The 22,497-nt window shown below is 41.7% G+C and overlaps 2 protein-coding genes across 2 annotated transcripts in view; one reads left to right on the forward strand and one right to left on the reverse strand.

Annotated features, from left to right (window-relative positions):
• nelfa (negative elongation factor complex member A) overlaps window positions 1-10,551 on the reverse strand; it is a 33,773-nt gene extending 23,222 nt beyond the window's left edge. The window contains exon 1 of the mRNA XM_052010060.1: window positions 10,326-10,551. Coding sequence (XP_051866020.1) covers window positions 10,326-10,535 — 210 coding nt within the window. The 5' untranslated portion in view covers window positions 10,536-10,551. The remainder of the gene's footprint in view (window positions 1-10,325) is intronic.
• Window positions 10,552-10,710: 159 nt separating this feature from the next.
• Window positions 10,711-20,710, forward strand: c2h4orf48 (chromosome 2 C4orf48 homolog). The gene is made up of 4 exons (XM_052010061.1): window positions 10,711-10,858; window positions 10,962-11,076; window positions 16,991-17,079; window positions 19,787-20,710. Exons 2-4 carry the CDS (start codon window positions 10,977-10,979, stop codon window positions 19,850-19,852), a joined length of 255 nt encoding a protein of 84 aa, XP_051866021.1. The 5' UTR covers window positions 10,711-10,858; window positions 10,962-10,976; the 3' UTR covers window positions 19,853-20,710.
• Window positions 20,711-22,497: the final 1,787 nt, after the last annotated feature.

Consider the following 22,497-nt stretch of genomic DNA (forward strand, 5'->3'; position numbering starts at 1 on the left):
AGATTAGGGTGAACCAGTTGAGGTTGTGTATTTAGCCTTTCAGAAGCCACACAAGAGAATGTTAGAGCTCACAGTATTGGGTGTATAATATTGACCTGGATTGATGATTGGTTTACAAACAGTAGGAATAAGCAAGTCATTTTCTGGTTGGGAGACTGCAATGGGATGCAAAGGATCAGTGCTGGGGTCTGAGCTATTCACAGCCTATATTAATGATTTCGATCTGGAAATTAAGTGCAATATATCTAAGTTGGCTGATGATACAAAGCAAGGTGGAGTGTGGGTTGTGACAAGGATGCAGAGAGGTTAAAGGGATTTAGACGTTATATAAATGGGAAAAGAACACAGTTAATGGAATATAGTCTAAAAGAATGTGATGTCATCCACTTTGAGGAAAAATTGAGGCTTTTATTTTAAAAATGATGGGAGATTGAAAGAGGTTGGTGTTCAGGGATCTGGATGGCCTGCTACATAGATCACTGAAAGCTAACATGCAAATAATGAGAAAAGCAACCAGTATGTTGAAAGAGAATGAATACAAGAGTAAGGCCATTTTACTTGAATTCAATGGGGCCCTGGTGAGCTCAGTCTGGTCTCCCTATTTAAAAGGGTAGGTGTGTAACAAAGAGTGCAGCAAAGGTTAATCAGGTTGCTTTCCAGTGTGCCAGTTTGTTGTAAGTGAATGGATCAAGTAGACTGGGTTTATACTCCAGTTCAGAAGAATAGGAGGCAATTTCATTGAAACATACTTTATGGTAATTGACAAGGTGGATGCAAGGACTTTTCCTCTGATGGGGCTGTTTAGAATCAGGGGAATTACAATCTAACAAAAAAAGATTCAGACATTCAGGATAAAGAGGAGAATAAATTTCTTTCACCTCTGGTAATTTTGGAACTCTCCACTCCAGAGAGCCAAGGAGCCCCTGTCATTGAATATATTAAAGACAGATTTTTAGATATGAATGAAACCACTGGATATGTCTGTGTAGGAAAATGGTGCCGAGATGAAAGGTCAACTAACATCTGTTCAACAGTGAAGCAAGAGTGGCTGAATGGCCTACACCTGCTTTTAATTTTCAATGTTATAATTTATGAAATAGATTCTATTTTTCCAACATCTATTACATTTTTCAGCATTTCCCAGCATGGTCAAACAATCTGTTCCCTGTCCACAGCATGTTGCTATTTTGCTTTGGTCTGCCCCATAAGCTTTCGATTCCATTTGCCATATCCCGATGACAGTCTTGTTGACTAACTACAATCTTAAAGTATGGAAAATCTCAGCTGTGAGTTGGGAGCTTATTATTCTGCACAGTACTTTTACCAGGACAGAATGCATTCTTTATCTTCAATTAGATGCTGAGATAATTTTCATTTATTGTGACAATGCTGGGTTTTCTGATAGCTAAATTCCATTGACTACGCTATTATTATGGTTTGGATAAAATCTAAATCAAAAGGACTGATTTAGAATTGATATATCATCTTCTGTTGTTACTTTGAACACTTGGTAAATAATGGCAAAGCAAGATTAATTAATATGTGCTCCAAGTTCTGCCTGTAGGCTGACTCGGTAAAACAGACTGCATTTCTACTTTGAAGTAGAACAAACATTCGCTGCAGGAAGTTTAGGTGCTGATAATAATCTGCATCAGACACTAACAAATCTAAAAATAAAATAACAAATCTTTCATTTCTTAGTGGGGAAAGAACTCATAACAGATCAGTAACATAACTATTAAGCTGATTAACAGATGATCTCTGAAAAGTTTAAATCAAATTGTTTAGCTATTTTTATTAAAACATTTGTTACAGGAGAAAAATTCACATTAAACTTTCAATGATTCTATTTTAAGTATTAAATCTGAAGTTAGTAGAGCCCTTTTTCTATGAGTACTTTCCTGCTCTTGTCTAGTACACAGTCTGATAAACAAGTGGGGCTCCATGTACTCATCTGAAGAAGAATGTATAGAACAATTCCATGAGTATCAAGTGAAGCTGCAGAACTCATACAATATAACAAAACAAATCCCCAAGCCTGGTGCTCAAGACCAGAAAAAGCAGCAATACATCTTGAAAGTAATGCTACAAAAAAAAAGCAGAATCAGTAAAGGATCAAAGTACTCACTAACAGATATTTAATGGAGACAGCATTCAAGAGACCTGCAATCCAGTGCACATGAAATCATTGAATAAACAGTTATTCAGAGCTGAAATGCAAAGGTAAATTACTTACAATTATTGTTCACTACAAGTTTAATTTGTCCTCACCCAGTGGCAAATACTATGTCATTGAAATGCCTTTTTGCTAAATATTCAGTTACAAGATGTAGTTTACACTAGGGAGGCCAGAATCTGTTGTCCAACTCAATTGCTCTTAAGATGGTGGTGGAGAGGCATCATTTTGAATTCCTGCTGCCCCAGTGATAAAAGTACACTCGTAGTGACCGTTTAAGTCAATGTCTGCCAATGTACTGTTTCCCCCATTACTACTCTGATCCATACTTTAAAAGTTTCAGAGACAGACTTTCAGATGAAACTGAATCATTGTAATACTTCTACACAACTAAATTCAACTATTGCAGGATTTTCTTGAAGGCCAAACAAAAATTCCTCTTCGATGTCAAATCCTTTCTTCCTCCTTCCATTGCAATGCAAACCAACTACCATATAACAATTATAACATAGGAAGATTGCTCAAGCATGGTGTAGTCACATTGTAAATGCTTTAAAGGTACATTCATAATTTATTCTACCCAACCTGCACCATTTTATAAGAGAAAGCTCATACTTTTTTTTAAAAAAGGAGCAAAATTCAATGACAGTTTCCACAAAAAGAAACCAGCATTTCTGTGAAAAATCACAGCTGTCAGTGAACTTTGATGGCAAAACTCTTTTCCAGTTTCATATCACACATTTCCTCACAATGAAGGTGGCCACTTGTCCAATCAAATCAATACGAGGTCTCACTACATTCCCATCAACCCCATTTGCCTATCTTCCAGTAACCAATTCACCCTCACATGCCCATCAACTCCTCCAATTCTACCAGCACTCACCTAGGCCATAACTTACAGTAGCCAATTAACCTGCCTACACATCTTTGAGATACGCTTGGGAGAAATCCACAGTTACTGGGAGAACATGAAAACTCCACGCAAACAGGAGCCAAGACAGCTGCAATACCTGCAGTGACACTGTGCACTGCATGTTTCTGTACTAAAATGTTATTGAAATTCAGGTCCCCACTAACTATTGGTTTTAGTGAGAATGTTCTCTCAGCACTACCCACCTGCAAACAACTTCTTCCTTCCTCACATCTGCCAAGGAAGTGGCTGTATTAAACTACGAAATGGTGCACCTTGATTTACCAAAAAAGCCAAAATAGCTTTGGAGATTCATTGTAAACTCTTAGAACACTGAAGAAAATGATTGATGGACCAAAGCATCACTTGTTAGAAATAACAGGGACAACAATCTTTAGTAGCAGTTGAACAAAGGGGATAACAAATTGCAAACCCACCCCCACCCCATACATCCTTACTATTTTTCAAACATTGTGCAGAAAAAGGCCAATTGATTTGCTAACATCTATTTTGCAAAAGACCAAGTTCCACCCCTATTATGCCAAATCAGTGATAGTGGAGGGTGTAGGTTTATACATCAATTTTAGTTACCTAACTTGGCTCCAAATTACTTGATTTCCTATTGCTTTCAAACATTCCAAGGTGAAAATGTCATAGCCCAAAATATTTCCCCAAAAATAAAATGCTGCAGATGCTGGAAATCTGAATTAAAACAATGTTGTCATTATTCAGGAGATGAGGTAGCACCAGTACAGAGGTGAACAGAGTTATGTTTCATACCAATAAATCTAATTACTTTAAGACTTTGCACAAATGAGTTCTTATAAAAAGCTAACAAGAGTTTATAAACAAGTTTAAAAAATTACACTACTTGAAGTTAGCTGCAAAAAAAAGTATTAAACATAGTCTAGAAATTACTCACTTTGGAAGTGGAACTTGGTATGCATGAACACGTTTTATTCTCCATTGACAGAACACAGCAGTGAAGAGCAACCTTCTTGATAAGTTGATAAAATAAACCACTTCCTGCCTATTCAAGTGAAAATAAAACCCAACCAAAATATCTGAAAGGAGCAGAGATTTGTACCTGTGGCATGGCTAACATTTATCCCCACATTCACCATCAGCAGGTCATCTGGTCATTCTTTAGATGGTTCACAAATATCACACCGTATTTCACCATGTAACAATGACTGCATTTCAAAAATAATCTATTGGTTCTCAAGTAGATACTGAGATAATTTCAAAAGATATTGCTCTCTTGAAAAGATAGAACATAGGTTCCAGACCCTCTGTAAAAGGGTGCTCTGATACTTCAGATACCCAATTCACTATCTTGCTGCTCAAAGGAATTGTGTCCTGCATTCATTATTCTCACTAGTGCCAACAGACTTCCTATGAGCTTTTGAGTAGAAGATAGCCCAAAATATATGGCAAAATATATTTTTACATGCAAGTTCTTGGTCAAGATAGCAAGAAATCAAAATTTTGTACATACGCCTTATAAGATAAAGCATACAGTACAACTAAAAGATCTTTGGTAGTCCCTCTTGATGGCTTGCACTCTAGTTTTGAGAGTTCTGAGGTTACTAACAAGTATGGATGAATCTTAGCCATTTTGGGCAGGAGGTGATTGATGGGATGGGCAAATAGGTAGGTTGCAAGGTGGTGTGCTCCTTCCACTGCTTATGCAGGGCTCAAGCATGCTCCCAGAAAACTGGGAATGTTACACTACTATTCAAGAAAGGAGGGAGATAATGAAGAAAACTATAGCCATTTAGACCAACATCAATCGGTGGAAAAGAGCCAGAACCCATTATTACGGAGGCAACAGTGGCACGTGTACAAAATCAAGAGCCAACATGGTTTTATGAAAGGGAAACAATGTTTGAGATATTTGCTGAAGCTCTTTGAGGCTGTTACAAATAGGATGGATAAAGAGGAACCAATAGGCATAGCATATTTAGGTTACAAGAAGACACTACACAGCCCCACTTTGGAAATGTGATGGTGGGGGTGGGGGGAAGGGGAGCATTTTGGAACCATTGACCACAATTCTATTATTCATTCTTCCCAATGAATTAGTTTCAAGATAGTCATTAAAAATAAAAATAGGACTGGTCCTCCAATTAAAGTTCTAAATTGGGGAAGGCCAAGTTCCATGGCATCAGACAGAAACTCTCAAAAGTTGATTGGGAGAGGCTGCTTGTAAGTAAAGGAATGAATAGCAAGTGGGAGGCTTTTAAAAGTGAGATAAGAGGAGTTCAGGGCTAACATGTTCCTGTTTGAGTGAAGGACAAGGCTAACAAGATTAGGGAACTTTGGTTGATGAGTGACATCAAGGGTCTGGTCTGGAAAAAGACAGCATATATCAGGTTTGGCAGCTGGGAACAAGTACCTTGAAGAGTATAAGGGATGTAGAAGTACACTTAAGAAAAAAATTAGAAGGACAAAAGAGGGCCATGAGATATCCAATGGCAGATTAAATACTATTAAACCTAAAAGGTTCTTTAATAACAGGGTAGCTAGGGAGAGAATAGGTCAACATAAGGATCAGTGTGGTTATGGGAAGCAAAGGAAGAGGTTGCTGAAACCCTGACAGAGATTTCTGTAACTTCATTAGCTATGGATGAGGTATCGAGAGACTAGAGGATAGCTAATATTTTGCCATTATTTATGAAGGGCAGCAAGGATAAAGCCAGGGAACCTTACATCAGTGGTGGGAAAGTTATTGGAAGGGATTCTGAGAGAGATGATTTATTTACATTTAGAAAGGCAAGGACTGAGTAGTCAGCATGGCATTGTATACAGGAAATCATGTCTCATGAATGTGAGTTTCGAAGAGGTGACCAAGTGGATTGAAGAAGACAGGGTGGTAGACATTATCAACGTGGACTTTAGCAAGGTCTTTGGTAGGCTGTCCAGAAGGTTAGAATACATGGGATCAAGGGTGAGCTAGCCAAAATTAGCTTGGTGGTACAAGGTGGTAGTGGAGGGCTGTTTTTCAGATTGGAGGCTTGTGACCAGTGGCACACTGTGGGGATCAATGCTGGGTCCTGTCATATATTAATGATATGGATGAGAATGTAGGTAGCATGATTAGCAAGTTTTCAGATGACACCAAAATTGGTGGCATAATGGAAGTGATGAAGGCTGCCTACGGTTACAACAGGATATCGCTCAACTGGGAAAGTGAACAAAGGAAAGGCGGATGGAATTTAACTCAGCCAAGTCTGAAGTAATGCATTTAGGAAGTTCAATGGCAGGGCCTTGGGGATTGTATTTGAACAGAGAGTCCTAGGGAGACAAGTACATAGTTCGCTGAAAGTGGCAAGTAGACAGGGTGAAGGTGGAGTATGGGATGCTTGCCTTTATTGGCTGGCACATTGACTACAAGAGTTGTGATGTCACTTTACAGTTGTACAAAATGTTGGTTTGGCCACACTTGGAGTATTGTGTGCAGTTCTGGTTGTCACACTGCAGGAAAGATGTGATTAAGCTAGCAATCCTTTGCCTGGATTGCTGATATTGCCTTGAATTACAAAGATTGGATTGGTTTTCCCTGGAGCAAAGGAGGTCAAGAGATGACAATACAGAGAGGCATGGATAACGTAGATGGCCAGAGCTTGTATTCCATGAGGCAGGGGTGTTTAACACTAGAGGGCATAGGAAATAGAGGGCAAATTTTTCCCACACCAAGAGCAGTTGGTATCTGAAATCAGCTGCCAGAGGTGGTGGCGGAAGCAGTAACAACAATTTAAGAGGCACTTGAGCAAGTACTTGAATGAGCAAGGCGCAGAGAGATTTGGAATTAGTGCAAGGAAATGAGATCAGCATAGATAGGCATGATGATCAGCATAGATGCAGTGTGTCGAAGGGCCTATTTCGATGCCATAGAGCTCTATGACTCCAAGACGTTTGAAGAGGTGACACATACAAGTAAGAGAGCACTGTGTTGAGGATAACATATTGACATGGATAAGGGAGTGCCTAACTAATACAAACAGTCATGATAATGGGGCATTTTTGGATTGGAAATCAGTAACTACCGGGGTGTTAGCGATCAGTACTGGGGCATCAACTACTTTCAATTTGTATTAATACAAATGCAGGGACTGACTGGACAGTAGCCAAATTTTCTGACGATACAAAGAAAGGTGGATTAGCAAACTGTGAGGAGAACACAGAAAGACTCTAAGGGATATAGATAGGCTAATTGAATGGACAAGAGCACAGAGCAGTACAGCACAGGACCTAGTCCACATTAACTGGAGTTCAGGAGAATGAGAAGTGATCTATTGAAACCCATAGTTCATTACAGACCAAGCCCAGAGCTCATGCATATCCATTCCACCCCCCCCCCCCCCCCACCCCCCGCGGTCCATACAATTGGTTCAGTTGCCTCTGGTATTTGCCTTCCTTATTGCTCATTAGGCCAAACTTTGCTCCTATTGCCCTAGTCCAGAATTGATGTGAACACAGAAATTGCTGGAAACACTTAGCAGGTCTGGCAGCATCTTTGGATAGTGAAAAAGAGTTAATATTTCAGGTCTGAACCACTGGATAGTTTGAACTTAACCTGTGATCTAGGATGTGTTCAAATTGTGATGGGTGGAATTTGAGTGGAAATCCATGCAGATTAAGTCGGAGCTAGAGATGTTTGCCAAGGAAAAAGATGTAGTCTTGTCAACTCTTTATTGAAGACTAGAAGGGAAGAATGCTGAGGGTGAACATGGCAAAAGACAGGCAGATATCATTGGGTGTATTTAAGGCAGAGATTGATAAGTTCTTGATTGGTTAAGTGTTACAGGGAGTAGGCAGGAGACTGGGGTTGAAAAAAAAATCAGCCATGATTGAATGGGGGAGTAGCTTCGATGGGCCAAATGGCCTAATTCTTCTCCTATATCTTATAAGTTTCTGAAGAGGACTGGTAAACACAGAAGTTGCTTCCCCAAGACGAAGCATCTACAAATAGCAAATGTAAATGGAGATGAAGGAATTTCTTCTCTGGGGGGAAAGGGGGGGAGGGGTGTCTCAAGTCATTGGAATTCTCTACCAAGGAGCTGGGGAGGCAGATATATTGAATACATTCAAGGCAGTGACTGACAAACATTTTGAACTACAACGAAGATGAAGGATTTGGGCAGACCAGGAAAGTGGTTTTGAGGCCAAGGTTGGATCCTCCATGATCTTATTGTCAGAGCAACCTTGATCCAACTGGCCTCCTGCTTTAAAATAATATATATACTTTATGAAATCATCTTTGTAGGAGATATGATTTGGTAAGTTTGCAGATTACATGAAAAGAAGAGAAACAAGAGACTGCAAGAAGCTAGATGTTTTGTTGATAGTGAGGATGGTCTTAGGCTACAGAACAATATTGGTCAACCAGTAAGATGGGCAGAGCCACCACAGATGGAGGGAGGGGGATCTTGATAGAGGTATACAAAATTATAGGTGGATAGTTAGACATTTTCCCCACATAATGGAGGCATCTAGGTTTAAGGCATTGTTGCAATCTGGAACACAGTCCAAGAAGGTGGTGGAGGTGGATAATCTCACAACATTTACAAAGTATCTGGACTTAAATCATAGAAGGATACAGACCAAGTTTTGGTAAATGGGATTAATATAGATTGGTATTTAATGGCTGGCATGCATATGGTGGATCTGCTTCTGTGCTGTATGACTACGACCATTCATTCTTCCAAATTTTCGAATACAGGGTCATGCTACTCCATTCTCCTCAGTGGACAAGCCTCTCATCCCAAGTGATAACAAGGAGTTATCAGAAGTTGAGACTAGTACGTGACAACTAGAAATATTTAAGTTTATACGTTTGAGGTAAAAATGGATGCAACAATTTACTTGTCACACAGACAAATAAAAAGAGCACTAGTGCTCAATGAAAAGGAAGGTACTAATCTATATTAATCCCATTTACCTGCATTATATACATTGGCAATTTCAGTTTTACACAGTTCAGTGGATGCTGGGTCATAACATTCTTGCAAAATACTGCCAATCTCAATAAGTTTGTAAATAAATTTTAATAAATGAAAATTTAAAAGTGAGCTGATAATTCATTTCTCAACGAATGCCACCAAGTTTTCCTGGGCCATTGGTTGATACACTGAGAGTCATGAACTTTTCTTTGCATGGCAAGAACTTAACATTTTCATTATGCATGAAACCAGTCTGAAATAAAAACAGGAAAGGTTAGAAAATCTCATATCAGGTAGGATCTCTGAACCTCAAGTATTAATTCTTTCTTTTCACAGATGCTTCCTGACCTGTTGAGTGCTCCCAGAATTTTATTTTTAAGCCAGAAGAGCTTTTTTGCTGTTGTAATACCATGATACTCTGTTTCTGACATTTGTACTATTATGGGCAAGATTATGTCCTAGCACCAAAAATTATAACAAAGCATTTTTCAGCTTTCCAAAAATAAACAGGATACTACCCAGGTTCACAATCCATTACCCGAGGATTTTTGTGGCATTCGCCAAGTCAATTGTAAATTGTAAAATAATTTTATCAATCGTGCTTGTGATTCCTTTGAAAAAATTTTAAAGCCACACTGAAGTCCCAGGTGTCAATGTCAAAAGAAAAGTTCCTTACGTTGCCAAAAAGGGCTTTTGACTTAATTGTTCACCTTACTTCTACAAGTGTGATCCTTTTCACTCATATCCAAAGCAAGTACAGAATTCACATATGAATGTGAAGATTGCTTTGCAGTCCAAACCCTTCAAAAATTAAGTTACTCAACATTCAAGAACATTAGGTCGACCTGGTCACGAGTACTCGTATACGTTTATTTAGCAGCACTATCACTATCTCATTAGTATTACTTTCCATTTATTACAACCAGTGTGTTCATGGAGAAAGTAAGCCTCTTGTTCCATATAAAAATGGAATCCATCTCCGAAAATGATAAGTTAGTAAATTTCTACCAATATTGAGTTGATGATAAATTCAACGCCAATTTCCCTCAAAATGATGCATCTATTAATACAATCTGGTTGTGCTCCAGTCCCGCGTTTTGCAAAAGAATAAAAACACTTTAGAGTGAAGCCACAAAGCAGATCCCGCTTGGAGAGAAGGGGCGGTTATGGTTAGTGAGGTGACCCCTGTGCCTGATGTACTTCCTGCCGCGTTCTCTGCAGTTTCCCTTCCAGATTCGCTGACTGACACACTCACAGTGAGAAAGGGAGGGAGGGACAAGGGAAGGCGCCTCACCTCGTCCACCGTCCGTTTGGGAAGGTGCAGGATCCCCAGCAGCAGTTTAAGCTTCACCGCCGACGAGAGGCCGTGAAAACACACTCGGATGTTGTCCACGACGTCCTTAGTGAGCAGCGAGGCGATGCTGGGAGGCGCCCAGAGCTCATCCGCCGACCCGAGCTTGTTGTGAAGCCACAAACCTGTGTCGCTCTCCCTCATGGACGCCATCTTGAAGAAGGAGATTTGAATGGACGGGCATTAAACGGGGCGACGAAAGCCTTTGCTGCTGGCCCCGCCCCCTCATCCCTGCCCCGCCCCCCCCGGCGGGCGGCAGGCTCACAACCCAACCGCGCTGGCAGTTTTCCAGCCGCGCCTCCTCTGTCCATCAACTTGATTGACGCCAGGCCGTGTCCCGCCTCCCGGACCAATCCGCTTCGCCCATTGGTGGTACTCCACATCAATCACACGGCGGCTTTGCCTTTGAAGCCGAGTTGAAAGGGAGGACGGTGGAGTGGCTTGAAATATCGTTGTTTTTTTGGGGTGTCTTTTAGGTTAGATTATTTTGAGGAGAATCATTTATACACTTTCCATTGGCGATAGTTTTTATAATTGCTGCAGTAACGGTGATTTTTCTGTTTCTTCGCCCCGTCACAGACCGTTGGCGCCGCCATGTTAGCTGCTCGCTCGCTTGGACTCATCGTCCTACTCGCTACCAGCGGCTTCCTAGCTGAAGCTAATGCCGACTCCGGCACTGTGATCCCGGCTGAAAGTAAGTCCCGGCTTCTCTATTGGTACGCACTATGTTGTCTCGGATAGTTGATTAACCATCTGATATTAAGGAGGCATCTGCAGGTAACTGGAGAGGAAAGTAACAGGGACCGTAAGTAGAATTAGGTTTATGGTTTGCACACGTATGTTTCTTCATTATGGGGTGAGGGAGAAAAGGACTTAAAGAGCTATCGAGAATGGTTTAGTAGGATATTGAGAATGAAGCGTTTGGCAGGGGAGATTTGGTCAGGCACGTCTGTTGTACGGTCTGTATCCAGACTGCAAGGAGTATGTGGGTGCCCCTTTCAATCTGAATGACCACACTTGCACCAAGTGCCAATGGCTTGAGTGCCAGCCGGAGACTCTGCAATGCATCTGCGAGGTTGAGAGTTGCGTGGATAGCACACTTTTGGAGATGATCATCAGGCAGTTTAAGGGCGTGTATTCAGATAGTGACGGAGCAAGGAAAGCAGCTAAGTCTCAGAGTGCATCCCACTCCAGAACTATTTTTCCGTATTGGAAAATGATGGAGGTGAATGCCCCTTTGGGGAGCATGGATACTGCCGAGATCATGACACTGTGGGTGGCTTAGCTGCATAAGTGGAAAGAACCAAGAGTCCAAGTGCAATAGTAGTAGTTGACTCAATGGTGAGAATAGACAGGTGCTTCTGCAGTTGTAGATGTGAATCCAGGATGATATATTGCCTGTCTTTTTGTTGGCTGTGTGGAACAGTCCTTGTTTCAAGCTGATTCCAGCACCCCAACACCCCCCCCCAAACTCTTTCTCGCTACATTGATGACTGCATTGGTGTTGCTCCTGCAGAACTCACCAATTTTATCACCTTTGCCACCAACTTCCACCTTGCCCTCAAATTCACTTGGACCATCTCTGACACTTCTCTTCCTTTTCTGGATCTCACTCTCTCCATCTCAGGAGACAAACTATCCACCAATATCTACTATCTATTGCTAACTTGACTACACCTCCTTCCACCCTGCCTTCTGTAAGGATGCCATATCACTTCTTCTCAGTTTCTCAATCTCTGCCGCATCTATTCTCAAGATGAGACCTTCTACTCTGCGCTTCTGCAATGTCTTCCCTTTTCCCTACTGCCATAGTTGATGGAGCCCTTGCACACATTTCTACCATTTCCTGTACCTCTGCTCTCTCCCCATACAGAACAGCAAGAGAGTTCCCTTGGTCCTCGTCATTCGCCCCACCAGCCTCCGCATCAACACATCATCCTCCACCATTTCCACCAGCTCCAACGTGACCACCAGTCATACCTTCTCCTCTCCCTGCGTTTCCTTTCCATTTCCAAGTACCAACACAACAATAACTGTTTTGATTTCTCCACTCTACTCACCCCGTCTAACCTCACCCTATCTAACCTCACCCCCTCTGAGAGCTGTGCCTTTGGCTCACTCTGTACCAATTCCAACTTCACATTCAAACCTGCAGATAAGGGTGTGCCATTGTAGAATGGTGGACTGACCTCTACCTCGCAGAAGCTAGGTGGCAGCTCTCAGGTACCTCCTCCTTAACTGCCTTTTCATTGGCTATGTGGAGCAGTCGTTCCAACCTACTCTGACACCACTATCCAACTCTTTCTCCACTACATCGAAGACTGCATTAGGGCTGCATAATGCACGTGCGCAGAATCGGCAATATCGTCAACTTCGCTACCAACTTCCACCCTGCCTTCAAATTCACTTGGTCCATTTCTAACACCTCTCCCCTTTCTTGATCTCTCGGTTTCCATCTCAGGAGACAGACTATCCACCAACATTTACTAGAAGCCCTCTGACTCCCACAGCTACCTAGACTACACCTCTTCCCACCCTGTCTCTTGTAAGGATGCCATTCCATTCCCCTGGTTTTTCCGTTTCCACCACATCTGTTCTTGAGATGAGGCCTTCCGCTCCAGGACATCTGAGATGTCCTCCTTTTTCAGAAAATGCGGTTTCCCCCCACCCCCCACCCCCACTCTGGTTGATGGAGGCCTCACCCGCATCTCCTCTATTTTCTGCACTTGTACTTTTACCCCACCTCCCACCAGACAGATCAGGGATAGAGTTCCCCTGGTCCTTGCGTTTCACCCCATTAGCCTATGCATGATGTGGTGGTATGCAGACACCACATCATTCTTGGAATGATACAGCATGATCCTTCCGCCAGCTACAGCTTGATCCCACCACAAGCCACAACTTCCCCCTCCCCACCCCATTCTGCTTTCCGCAGGAGCCATTCCCTCCGTGACTCCCTGGTTCACTTACCCCTACCCCCCCCTTCCCTCCCCAGCACTGTCTCTGCAATTGTAGGAGGTGTAGCTAACACCTGTCCCTACACTTCCTCCCTCACCACCATCCAGGGCCATAAACAGCCCTTCCAGGTGAGGCAGAGATTTGCATGCACCTCCTCCAACCTTGTTTATTGCATTCGGTGCTCTCTATGTGGCTTCCTCTAAGTCAGTGAGACCAGGCACAGATTAGGTGACCCCTTTGCTCAGCACCTATGCTCCATCTGCCTTTGGCCATCTGGAGCTCCCAGTTGCTAGCCTTTTTAATTCCCCTGCCCACTCCCCCACGGGTTGCCTATCGTTGGTGTCCTCAACTGCCTGGGTGACATAGCATCTTGTATTCTGCCTGGGTAGTCTACAACCTGACGGCATGAACATTGAATTCTCCAATTTCAGGTAAACTGTTCCCCCTCTGTCCCTTTTCTCTCTCCTGATCTACCCAGTTCCTCCTACACACCCTCCCTCCCCCCACTCTCCCCCCCCCCCCACCCCCCAGCTCCCCATTGCATAGTTTCCTTCCCATCCTCCACCCACTCAATCTGCCTATCACCCACACACTCCTCCCACTAGGTCCCCTCCCCCTACTGCTCCCATCTGCCCACCTCTCCTCCCTTATTTGATTCCATGCTCCACCTGCCTTTCCTGTCAGATTCCATCTTCTGCAGGCCTTTGTTGCCTGTCACTTTATCCACTCTTCCCTCCTCCATCTGCCTATCACCCCTCCTCACCTGGATCCATCTATCGCTTGCCAGCTCTTGCTCCACCCCTTCCCCTCACCTCTTTATACTGACTATCTCCCCTCTATCTTTTAGTACAGGTGAAGGGTCTCAACCTGAAACATGAACTGTCCATTCCCCCATGGAGATGCTTCCTGACCCACTGAGATCCTCCAGCATTTTGTTTGTTGCTCCAGGTTGCAGCACCTGCAGACTCTTGTGTGACCATAAGGGAGACTGATTCTTGCACAAATCCAGTAATGTCTTTCAGAGAACAGAGTCCAACTTGCTTTCATAGGAAACTATTTATTTGCAACAAACGAACAATTAGCAGTGGCTCTTGGAAAATATTGCCTGTCTCCAGAGAAGGAATAAGAAACACATTCTCCTCCCTCCTTATTGGCACCTAGTTAACTCAAATGTATAAGTTGGTTCATCCTGTGCTGGCATTCCCTCTGCTCCTGGTAATTGTGTCCTGAATGAATTCCACATTCCCTCTCTCAACCTCACCACAGTAGTGTTCCCAAATCCATAAATCCAGCTTTTTCTCTCCGACATTAATGCTGTTCTGCTATGAATTCTGCTCTTTCCCTGCCTCCTTTAACAACTTTGTTAAAGTATTTCATAGATTTACGCTTGAAGGAACATGCTTATCTATCTTCCCTCTATCAATGTATTCTCCATTTTAACAATGGAAAAAGACTTGTTTCTGAGTTACTGTCGTAGCAGCCACCTGAAACATTTTCACAAATATATAATTAGGTGTGTGTGTTGTGTTTCATGAATATGGTGCTTTTATTTTGTAATATATACTCTACAGGTCCTCCCCAGTTTATGAATGCCCAACTTATGTATAGGCTGTACATACGAGCGAGCGTTTGGGAGGCCGATGGTATGGATTTGCTGGCTGCTGTGTGGCTGCAGGCATCTTCTGCTGGGTGGGAAATCAGTTCACGGCTGCATTTCCAACGTGATCTATTTGTGTTATGAACAGTTCACAAGAATGGAATAATATACTGTTACACGAACAGGACAAGGCACTATCTCCATTCACTGTACGAAGCATCATGTTACACTTGCTTCCAATATTTACAGTATGTCGACATGTCACTATAATGTTTCATCCCAAACATTCCATCGGTAAAATATTTGAGACATTGTTATGCAGGGACCAGCCCCTCAATATGCAGTGGCAGGAGGGCCTTGTCTGTGTGGAAGGACCACAGAGACCTTTGTGGTGGCTACTTTCTTCAATGTTCCTCAGCACACACACCTTAGAACCATAGAACAGTACAGCACAATACAGGCCCTTCGGCCCACCATGTTGTGCCGACCTTTAAACCACGCCTAAGACTATCTAACCCCTTCCTCCCACATATCCCCCATTTTAAATTCCTCCATATGCTTATCTAACAATCTCCTGAATTTGACCAACTTACCTGCCTCCACCACTACCCCAGGCAGCGCATTCCATATTCCAACCACTCCCTGGGTGAAAAACCTCCCTCTGATAGCTCCCTTGAACTTCCCACCCATTACTTTAAAGCCATGCCCTCTTGTATTGAGCATTGGTGCCCTGGGAAAGAGGCGCTGGCTGTCTACTCTATCTATTCCTCTTAATATTTTGTATACCTCTTTCATGTCTCCTCTCATCCTCCTCCTCTCCAAAGAGTAAAGCCCTAGCTTCCTTAGTCTCTCCTCATAATCCATACTCTCCAAACCAAACCTTGGGATGTGCCAGTCAGTAGCATCTAGAGGACGTGAATAGCTCTGTGCATTGGAAGACCAACAAGTTTCAAGCAGACCAAAGTGCATCTTTCATTGAGTTGGTGATCTTCCAGCAGCAGTAGATGTTTGTCATACATCCCTGTGCGCAACCAAGGAGCACGTGGTGCTGTGATATGCATCTTGCTCAAGATGAACCTCAATAAAGACTGCTGCCCCTTGGCAGTATTGCTCTTGATTTTGGAAGAATGCAGGTTAATATCAAATGAAATCTTGCTTATGTAAATAGGAGACATAAGAGACTGCAGATGCTGGAATCTGGAGCAAAAACCAAACTGCTAGAGGAACTGCTATCGGCGGGTCAGGCAGCACCTGTGGAGGCATAGGGATATTCAGCATTTAGGGTTGAGACCTTGCATCAGAACTGAGAGTGTAGAGAAGAGATAGCCAGTGTTTCCACTTCTGTCTCCCCCACCCCCCTTATTTTCTCTTCCCTTGTCTGTCTTTACCCATCACCCACCAGCCACTGTCTCCTGACTCCACCCCTCCTCCAATCTCCCTCTTCACCTGGTTTGACTTGTTGCATGCCAACCCTTGCCTCACCCTTCCCTCTCACCTCTTTATACCAGCTATCTCCCCTCTACACTATCAGTCCTGTTGCAGGGCCTTGACCCAAAATGTCGACTATCCCTTTGCTTCCACAGATGCTGCTTGATGTACTGAGTTTGTTTGTTTTTGAAATAGTGCTTTACAAAAAGAGCCAACAGATCAGATGTGTGATTTATTTGTCATTTAAAAACATATTAAAATTAGAAACATGAATTATTCAGAATGTGTAAATGTTTTCAAATGGGTTGATTATAAAAATATCAAAATTTGATCAGCAGAAACCCATAAAATAAGACAGTTCAATCTGTATTTGATTCCTTTAAATGTGTTGACTCTGACAATTATAATTTCAAGTACTAGGGTCATTGTTCCAGGTTAGTGGAATCTATAAAGCATTCAGGGAGGGAGAAGTATTGTAATCTAAGTTGAAAAATCATTAATTACTTGGATATTCCATTCTATATGTCCAGTGCCAAAGTACCTCTGATGATCGTATTTGTTAGATTGTTTGCTAGCTGTTTCAATCATGGGAGTAACTTTACATCTTTTGCTGTTTCTTCCACAGGTCGTCCCTGTGTTGATTGTCATGCTTTTGAATTCATGCAGAGAGCACTGCAGGACTTGAAAAGAACTGCAAATAACTTGAATACAAGGGTAAATATTGGATTGCTTGCCATTGCAAGTTAATAAAAAATAAATCAAAATATAACACATTAAAATGGACTTTGGTGATTACATGATAAATATTAGAAACAATCCCCACGTTACTGGGGTGGGGAGGGGAGGGGTTGTGTTCCTAAAAAACTGTATGTAATATAATTTTCCGTGAAGCAGGGATTTCTATTATTCTGTGTTGCTGGGTGTTAAGCTGACTGGACTCTAGCTTGCTAGACATGTTCTATTTCCCTTTGCAAATGTAGGTAGAATGTTAAATATCTGTCAGTCCTATGGCACCACTTTTATAAATATCTGCTGTCCCAATTTTTTTTAGTGTGTGAATGGAATTCATCTACAGGTTTTATCATCTTTGAATTTGATTTCCTCAGTTAACTCTGTCTCATCTACTTGACCTGTCTTGCTGGTAAATAGTTAAGCTGGTAATAGTAAAATATAAATCATTTTGTTAATGATGGCTGTGATTTTGTTTAAAAAAAATTATTCTTACCATCCCTATTCTCATTCTGTCAGTGTGGTGCTGCATTTGGAACAAATGTGACAACATTTGAATTAGTGATGAGGAAACCTTCCATTGATAATCTAGAAAGGCTCTGTCATGGACAGATAAGCAAAGCATCCCCAGAGCTGTTTTGTTGCTTATCAAACAGATCTATCTAATGACTGCATGTGAGCAAGATACAGACAGTTAAAAGAGATATTGATAGGTTGAGTGAATGGACAAAATGTTGGCAATGGGAGTATAATGTGGGGAAACTGAACTTTTTCTCTTTTCTGGGGGAGGGAGAATGATGAAATGGAACATAGTCTACAGAGAGCTGCAGCATACAGGGATTTTGGGGTGCATGTACATGAAACACAAAGCTATCACAAAAATGCAGTAGATAATTGAGAAGGCTATGGAACGCTGGCTTTTATTTCAAGGAGATTGGAGGTCATAAGTAGACAAGTTTTACTACAATGTTATGAGGTTCTAGTGAGACTGCTTATAGGGTACAGTGTAGAGTTTTGGTCCCTTTACTTAAGGAAAGATATATTGCCATTGGAGTCATTTCAGAGAAGGTTCACTAGGATAATCCTGGGCTTTAAGTAATTATCTTATGGGGAAATGTTGAATAGGTTGGTCCTGTGCTCATTGGAGCTTGAAAGAGAGAGATGATACTGAAACAAAAGATTCTTAGTGGGCTTGACAGTAAACGTGGGGAGATTGTTTCCCCTCATGAGAGAGGGTCTTGGAGCAGAGAGCATGGTCTCAGAATAAAGGGTTCCCATTTGAGAGTGAGATGAGGAAGAATTTCTCTTACAGGATTGAGTTATTACATTTTTTTGCTCAGAAATATGTGGAGGTTGAATCTTTGGAAGTATTCAAAGCTGAGATGTACTTTTAATCAATAGTGGAATGAAGGATTATAGAGATAGGGAGGGAGAATGGACAAGGATAGTAGAATCAGCTGTGATCTAATTGAACGTTGTAGCAGACATGAAGGGTCTACTGCTGTTCCTATTTGTGGTCTTGTAATCAACTTCACCAAAATTAGACATATGTTTGAGAGTAACACTATTACAGCACCAGCGACCTGGGTTCAATTCCCTCCACTGTCTATAAGGAGTTTGTACCTTCTGCCTGTGTGTGCTTGGGTTTCCTGTGGCTGCTCTGGTTTCCTCCCACATTCCAAAAACATACAGGTTAGGAGCTGTGGGTATGCTATGTTGGTGCCGGAAGAGTGGCGACACTTGCGGGCTGCCCCCAGCACATTCTCAGTAACGCAAAAAGACATATTTCACTGTGTGTTTTGATGTACATGTGACTAATATCTAAAATTAATCACATTACTGATTTGTTATTTGTAAACTAGGATGATAGTTTTTTTTATATTATGTATTCACTGATGCAAAAAGAATGTGCTAGCAGAGGAGATTTGAGGACTGGAGAATTAACTATAAAGTGTGAATCCTTGGCTGGGTTTTTTTGGAAGAAAGGAGATGGATTTAATTAAGATTTATTAAATTGTGAGACTTGGACAGGATAAACAGAAATACCTACGTCCATTAGAGATCAATAACCGGGCAGCTTAGATTTAAACCTATTGGTAAGACTGCCTGGATGCTCACTTGAAGAGTGACAACCTGAAGGACTGGTCCAAGAGCTGGAAAAGGAATGAGTCTAAATTCCATGTTTAACCACTAGGGATACAATAGGCTGTATGTCTTCGTGCGATGTAAACATTTGAGATTCTATGATGCAGTGTTGTAATTTAAATTTTCTTCAAATATGCATGTGTATACAAAACTATTTTTGATTTTTAAATCTATAGAATAACATTTTGTACATGAAGAAATTGCAGCAGTTGCAGGGAATGTAATTCAAAATGGGTGAGGGAAACTATTCATTTGTTTTTCTCCAGTGAACCAGTGAAATTGTAACAGTTAAAGGGGTTATAACGTTTAGAGTGAAAATCAAAAAACTGCAGATGCTGGAAATCTTAAATAAAAACAGAAAATGCCAAAAATACTCAGCAGGACAGGCTACAATGTGCTAACATTTCAAGTCAAAGACCCTTCATGTTTGCAACATTTTCTGTTTTTATTTCTAAACAGAACAATTACAGCTTGAATATATTGTCTACTGTATGACCATGTATTATGTCACTTGATTAGGGTAACATTGTCACTTGTATATTTACAGACCGATGATCTGCTCCTGAGAGTTGAAAAGCGGGCTTTGTGTGACTGCCTGCCTTCAAACCTATAGGCTGATGAATCGGAGAAGTGCCATGACACTATGTTCGGAGTAGAGTCCAATGAATCATGTGACACATACAAGTGAACTATGTTTTGATGAGAATGTGTTTGAAGGTCAGTTTAGCTGGGATCTATGAAGCTTAATGTCCCTGCAAATATTTAATATATTGAGAGCCTTTTCAAAAAGGAGTGAATATTCAATTTATGAAGCCGCTGTTCTTTGGTATTCTCCTGTGTCCTCTTTTCACTGTTCCAAAGGGCCTTTTTTTACCATTCCATCTCATGAATGTTTCCCTTGTCTTCCTCCCCTCTTCCTGATCCACCAAACCTTAATTCTTTCAAATCTACACCTAGTTCACCTATCCCTATCCTATAGACTGAGAAATTTTTAATGTGAGGAGTTGTATCTTGTCCTGACAACTTGTAAGCTTCTTGCAGGTACTGTAATTTGTTTGTACTTTTATTTATACTGTATTTAATTAGAAAGCATGAAATGTGATGTAATGAGAGTTTAATGTTTCTTATGTTCTTGCTGGGGATTAAGCAGGAAAGTGTAGTTAACGCAGCACATTGGCGTGATCTTACAGGATGGCAGAGCAAGCTGTGGTGGGAGGGATAGAGGGGGAAATGTATATTGCTCACCTTTCCTATTATGCTGATAACACTACAGTGACATTCCATTGCATTTGGTGAGTAGAATGTACTTTGTGTTGCAAGATTTAAATATTTAGCTGTGGAAATGTTGTATGAGATTGACAAGTAGTTTTATTAACTTGTATTGATCTGAAAATGTAACTTATTTAACAGTAAAAATGCACGGTACGGTTGCCATTGTAACTTTTTCAAAGTAAAATTCCAATCAACAGGAGACTTTTGATTTAGTTATTTCATTGCGTGTGCACAGGGCAAGTAACCTTGCACTTCAGTTCGATTTCATATTTTCCCCCTTTTATTTAATATCCTTGTGAGCATTAGGGAGAAACTATGAATGAAACAATCTTTCTCTTCGCCACCTTCAATTTAGTGCAGATCAATTCTTTAGAGCAAAAAAAAGTAGTTTCCCTCTCTCGTGTGCCTGCCACCTGCAATTTCCTGACCATGAGGCATCCTGTTCTTGGGTAGACTGTTTGAGTCCTTGAGGTGATGGGAAACCAGTACAGGTTGAGCCTCTGGTTGTCACTCCTACCACCTTTACCAGTGCTTTCTTCTATTCTCAACAACCTGTGCAAGTAATATGTTAGTAAAGGTTGGAGGTGGACAATGCAAAGTTTTCCTAAATCGGGTGCTAATTTGCTTTCCAAATTTGGAAAATGCAAGGAATCTTCAAAATTCCAACTAACTTTCTAGTATCTTTGATTAAGAGATTCAACTGGTGGAAGTAGACTGGGTGGAATACATAGGAAATTAAGTTTTACAAAGGAAATTGCATTGGACTGATGATATTTAAAATGCTGACATGTTATAATCTTTCAGATTGTTCATCTTTTACCCTTCACTATGTGCCTGTGATGCTGCTGCAAGTAAGGTTTTCATTGTACCTGTGCATACATGTACTTATACATATGATAATAAACTCAACTTTAGCTTGCACTGAAATGAAAAAACAATTGTATTATCTTCATTTAAGCTTTGGCCAAAGTTAACTGACTTAGAATAGGGATCAAGTCTGGAAGTCTTTCCACTCCATTTAGCTTCAGTCTTATCATTAAATTGATTTGATCACTTATTTGGACTGTTTTCTTTCAAAGTAATATTGGTGCAGGTCTTTGGCTGATGCTTTGCTGAGGGGTGGGAAATATGGATGTCACCATAGACCAGTGAGCCTTGCGTCTGTGGTGGGCAAGCGGTTGGAAAGGATTCTTAGAGATAGGATCTATGGGCACTTAGGGAATCATGATCTGATCAGGGACAGCCAGCATGGCTTTGTGAATGGCAGATCATGTCTCACAAGCCTGATAATGTTCTTTGAGGAGGTGACCAGATTGATGAGGGTAGTGCAGTAGATGTGGTCTACATAGATTTTAGTAAGGCATTTGACAAGGTAGGCTTCTTCAGAAGGTCAGAGGGCATGGGATCCAGGGAAGCTTGGCAGTGTGGATTCAGAATTGGCTTGCCTGTAGAAAGCAGAGGGTTGTGGTGGAGGGAGTGCATTCAGATTTGGGGGGATGGGGGCTGTGACTAGTGGTGTCCCACAAGGATTGGTTCTGGGACCTCTCCTTTTCGTGATTCTTATTAATGACTCAGATGGGGGTGGGGGTGGGGGGGGGGTAGAAGGGTGTATTGGCAAGTTTGCAGACAACACAAAGGTTGGTGGTGTGGTGGATAGTGTGGAGGATTGTCGAAGATTGCAAAGGACATTGGTAGGATGCAGAGGCGGGCTGAGAAGTGGCAGATGGAGTTCAATCCAGACAAGTGTGAGGTGGTACACTTTGGAAGGACTAACTCCAAGGCAGAGTACAAAGTTAATGGCAGGATTTTGGGTAGTGTGGAGGAGCAGAGGGATCTGGGGGTCTATACGCACAGATCCCTGAAAGTTACCTCAGGTGGATAGGGTAGTCAAGAAAGCTTATGGGGTGTTAGCTTTCATAAGTCGAGGGATCGAGTTTAAGAGCCATGAGGTAATGATGAGGCTCTATAAAACTCTGGTTAGTCCAC

The sequence above is a fragment of the Pristis pectinata genome, chromosome 2 (genome assembly GCF_009764475.1).
Source record: "Pristis pectinata isolate sPriPec2 chromosome 2, sPriPec2.1.pri, whole genome shotgun sequence".
NCBI lineage: Eukaryota > Metazoa > Chordata > Chondrichthyes > Rhinopristiformes > Pristidae > Pristis > Pristis pectinata.

Coding starts and splice junctions, on each gene's coding strand:
- c2h4orf48 (XM_052010061.1), top strand. CDS start 10,977: ATGTTAGCTGCTCGCTCGCTTGGACTCATCGTCCTACTCGCTACCAGC. Junction 11,077..16,990: donor CACTGTGATCCCGGCTGAAA/GTAAGTCCCGGC, acceptor TTTCTTCCACAG/GTCGTCCCTGTGTTGATTGT. Junction 17,080..19,786: donor CAAATAACTTGAATACAAGG/GTAAATATTGGA, acceptor GTATATTTACAG/ACCGATGATCTGCTCCTGAG.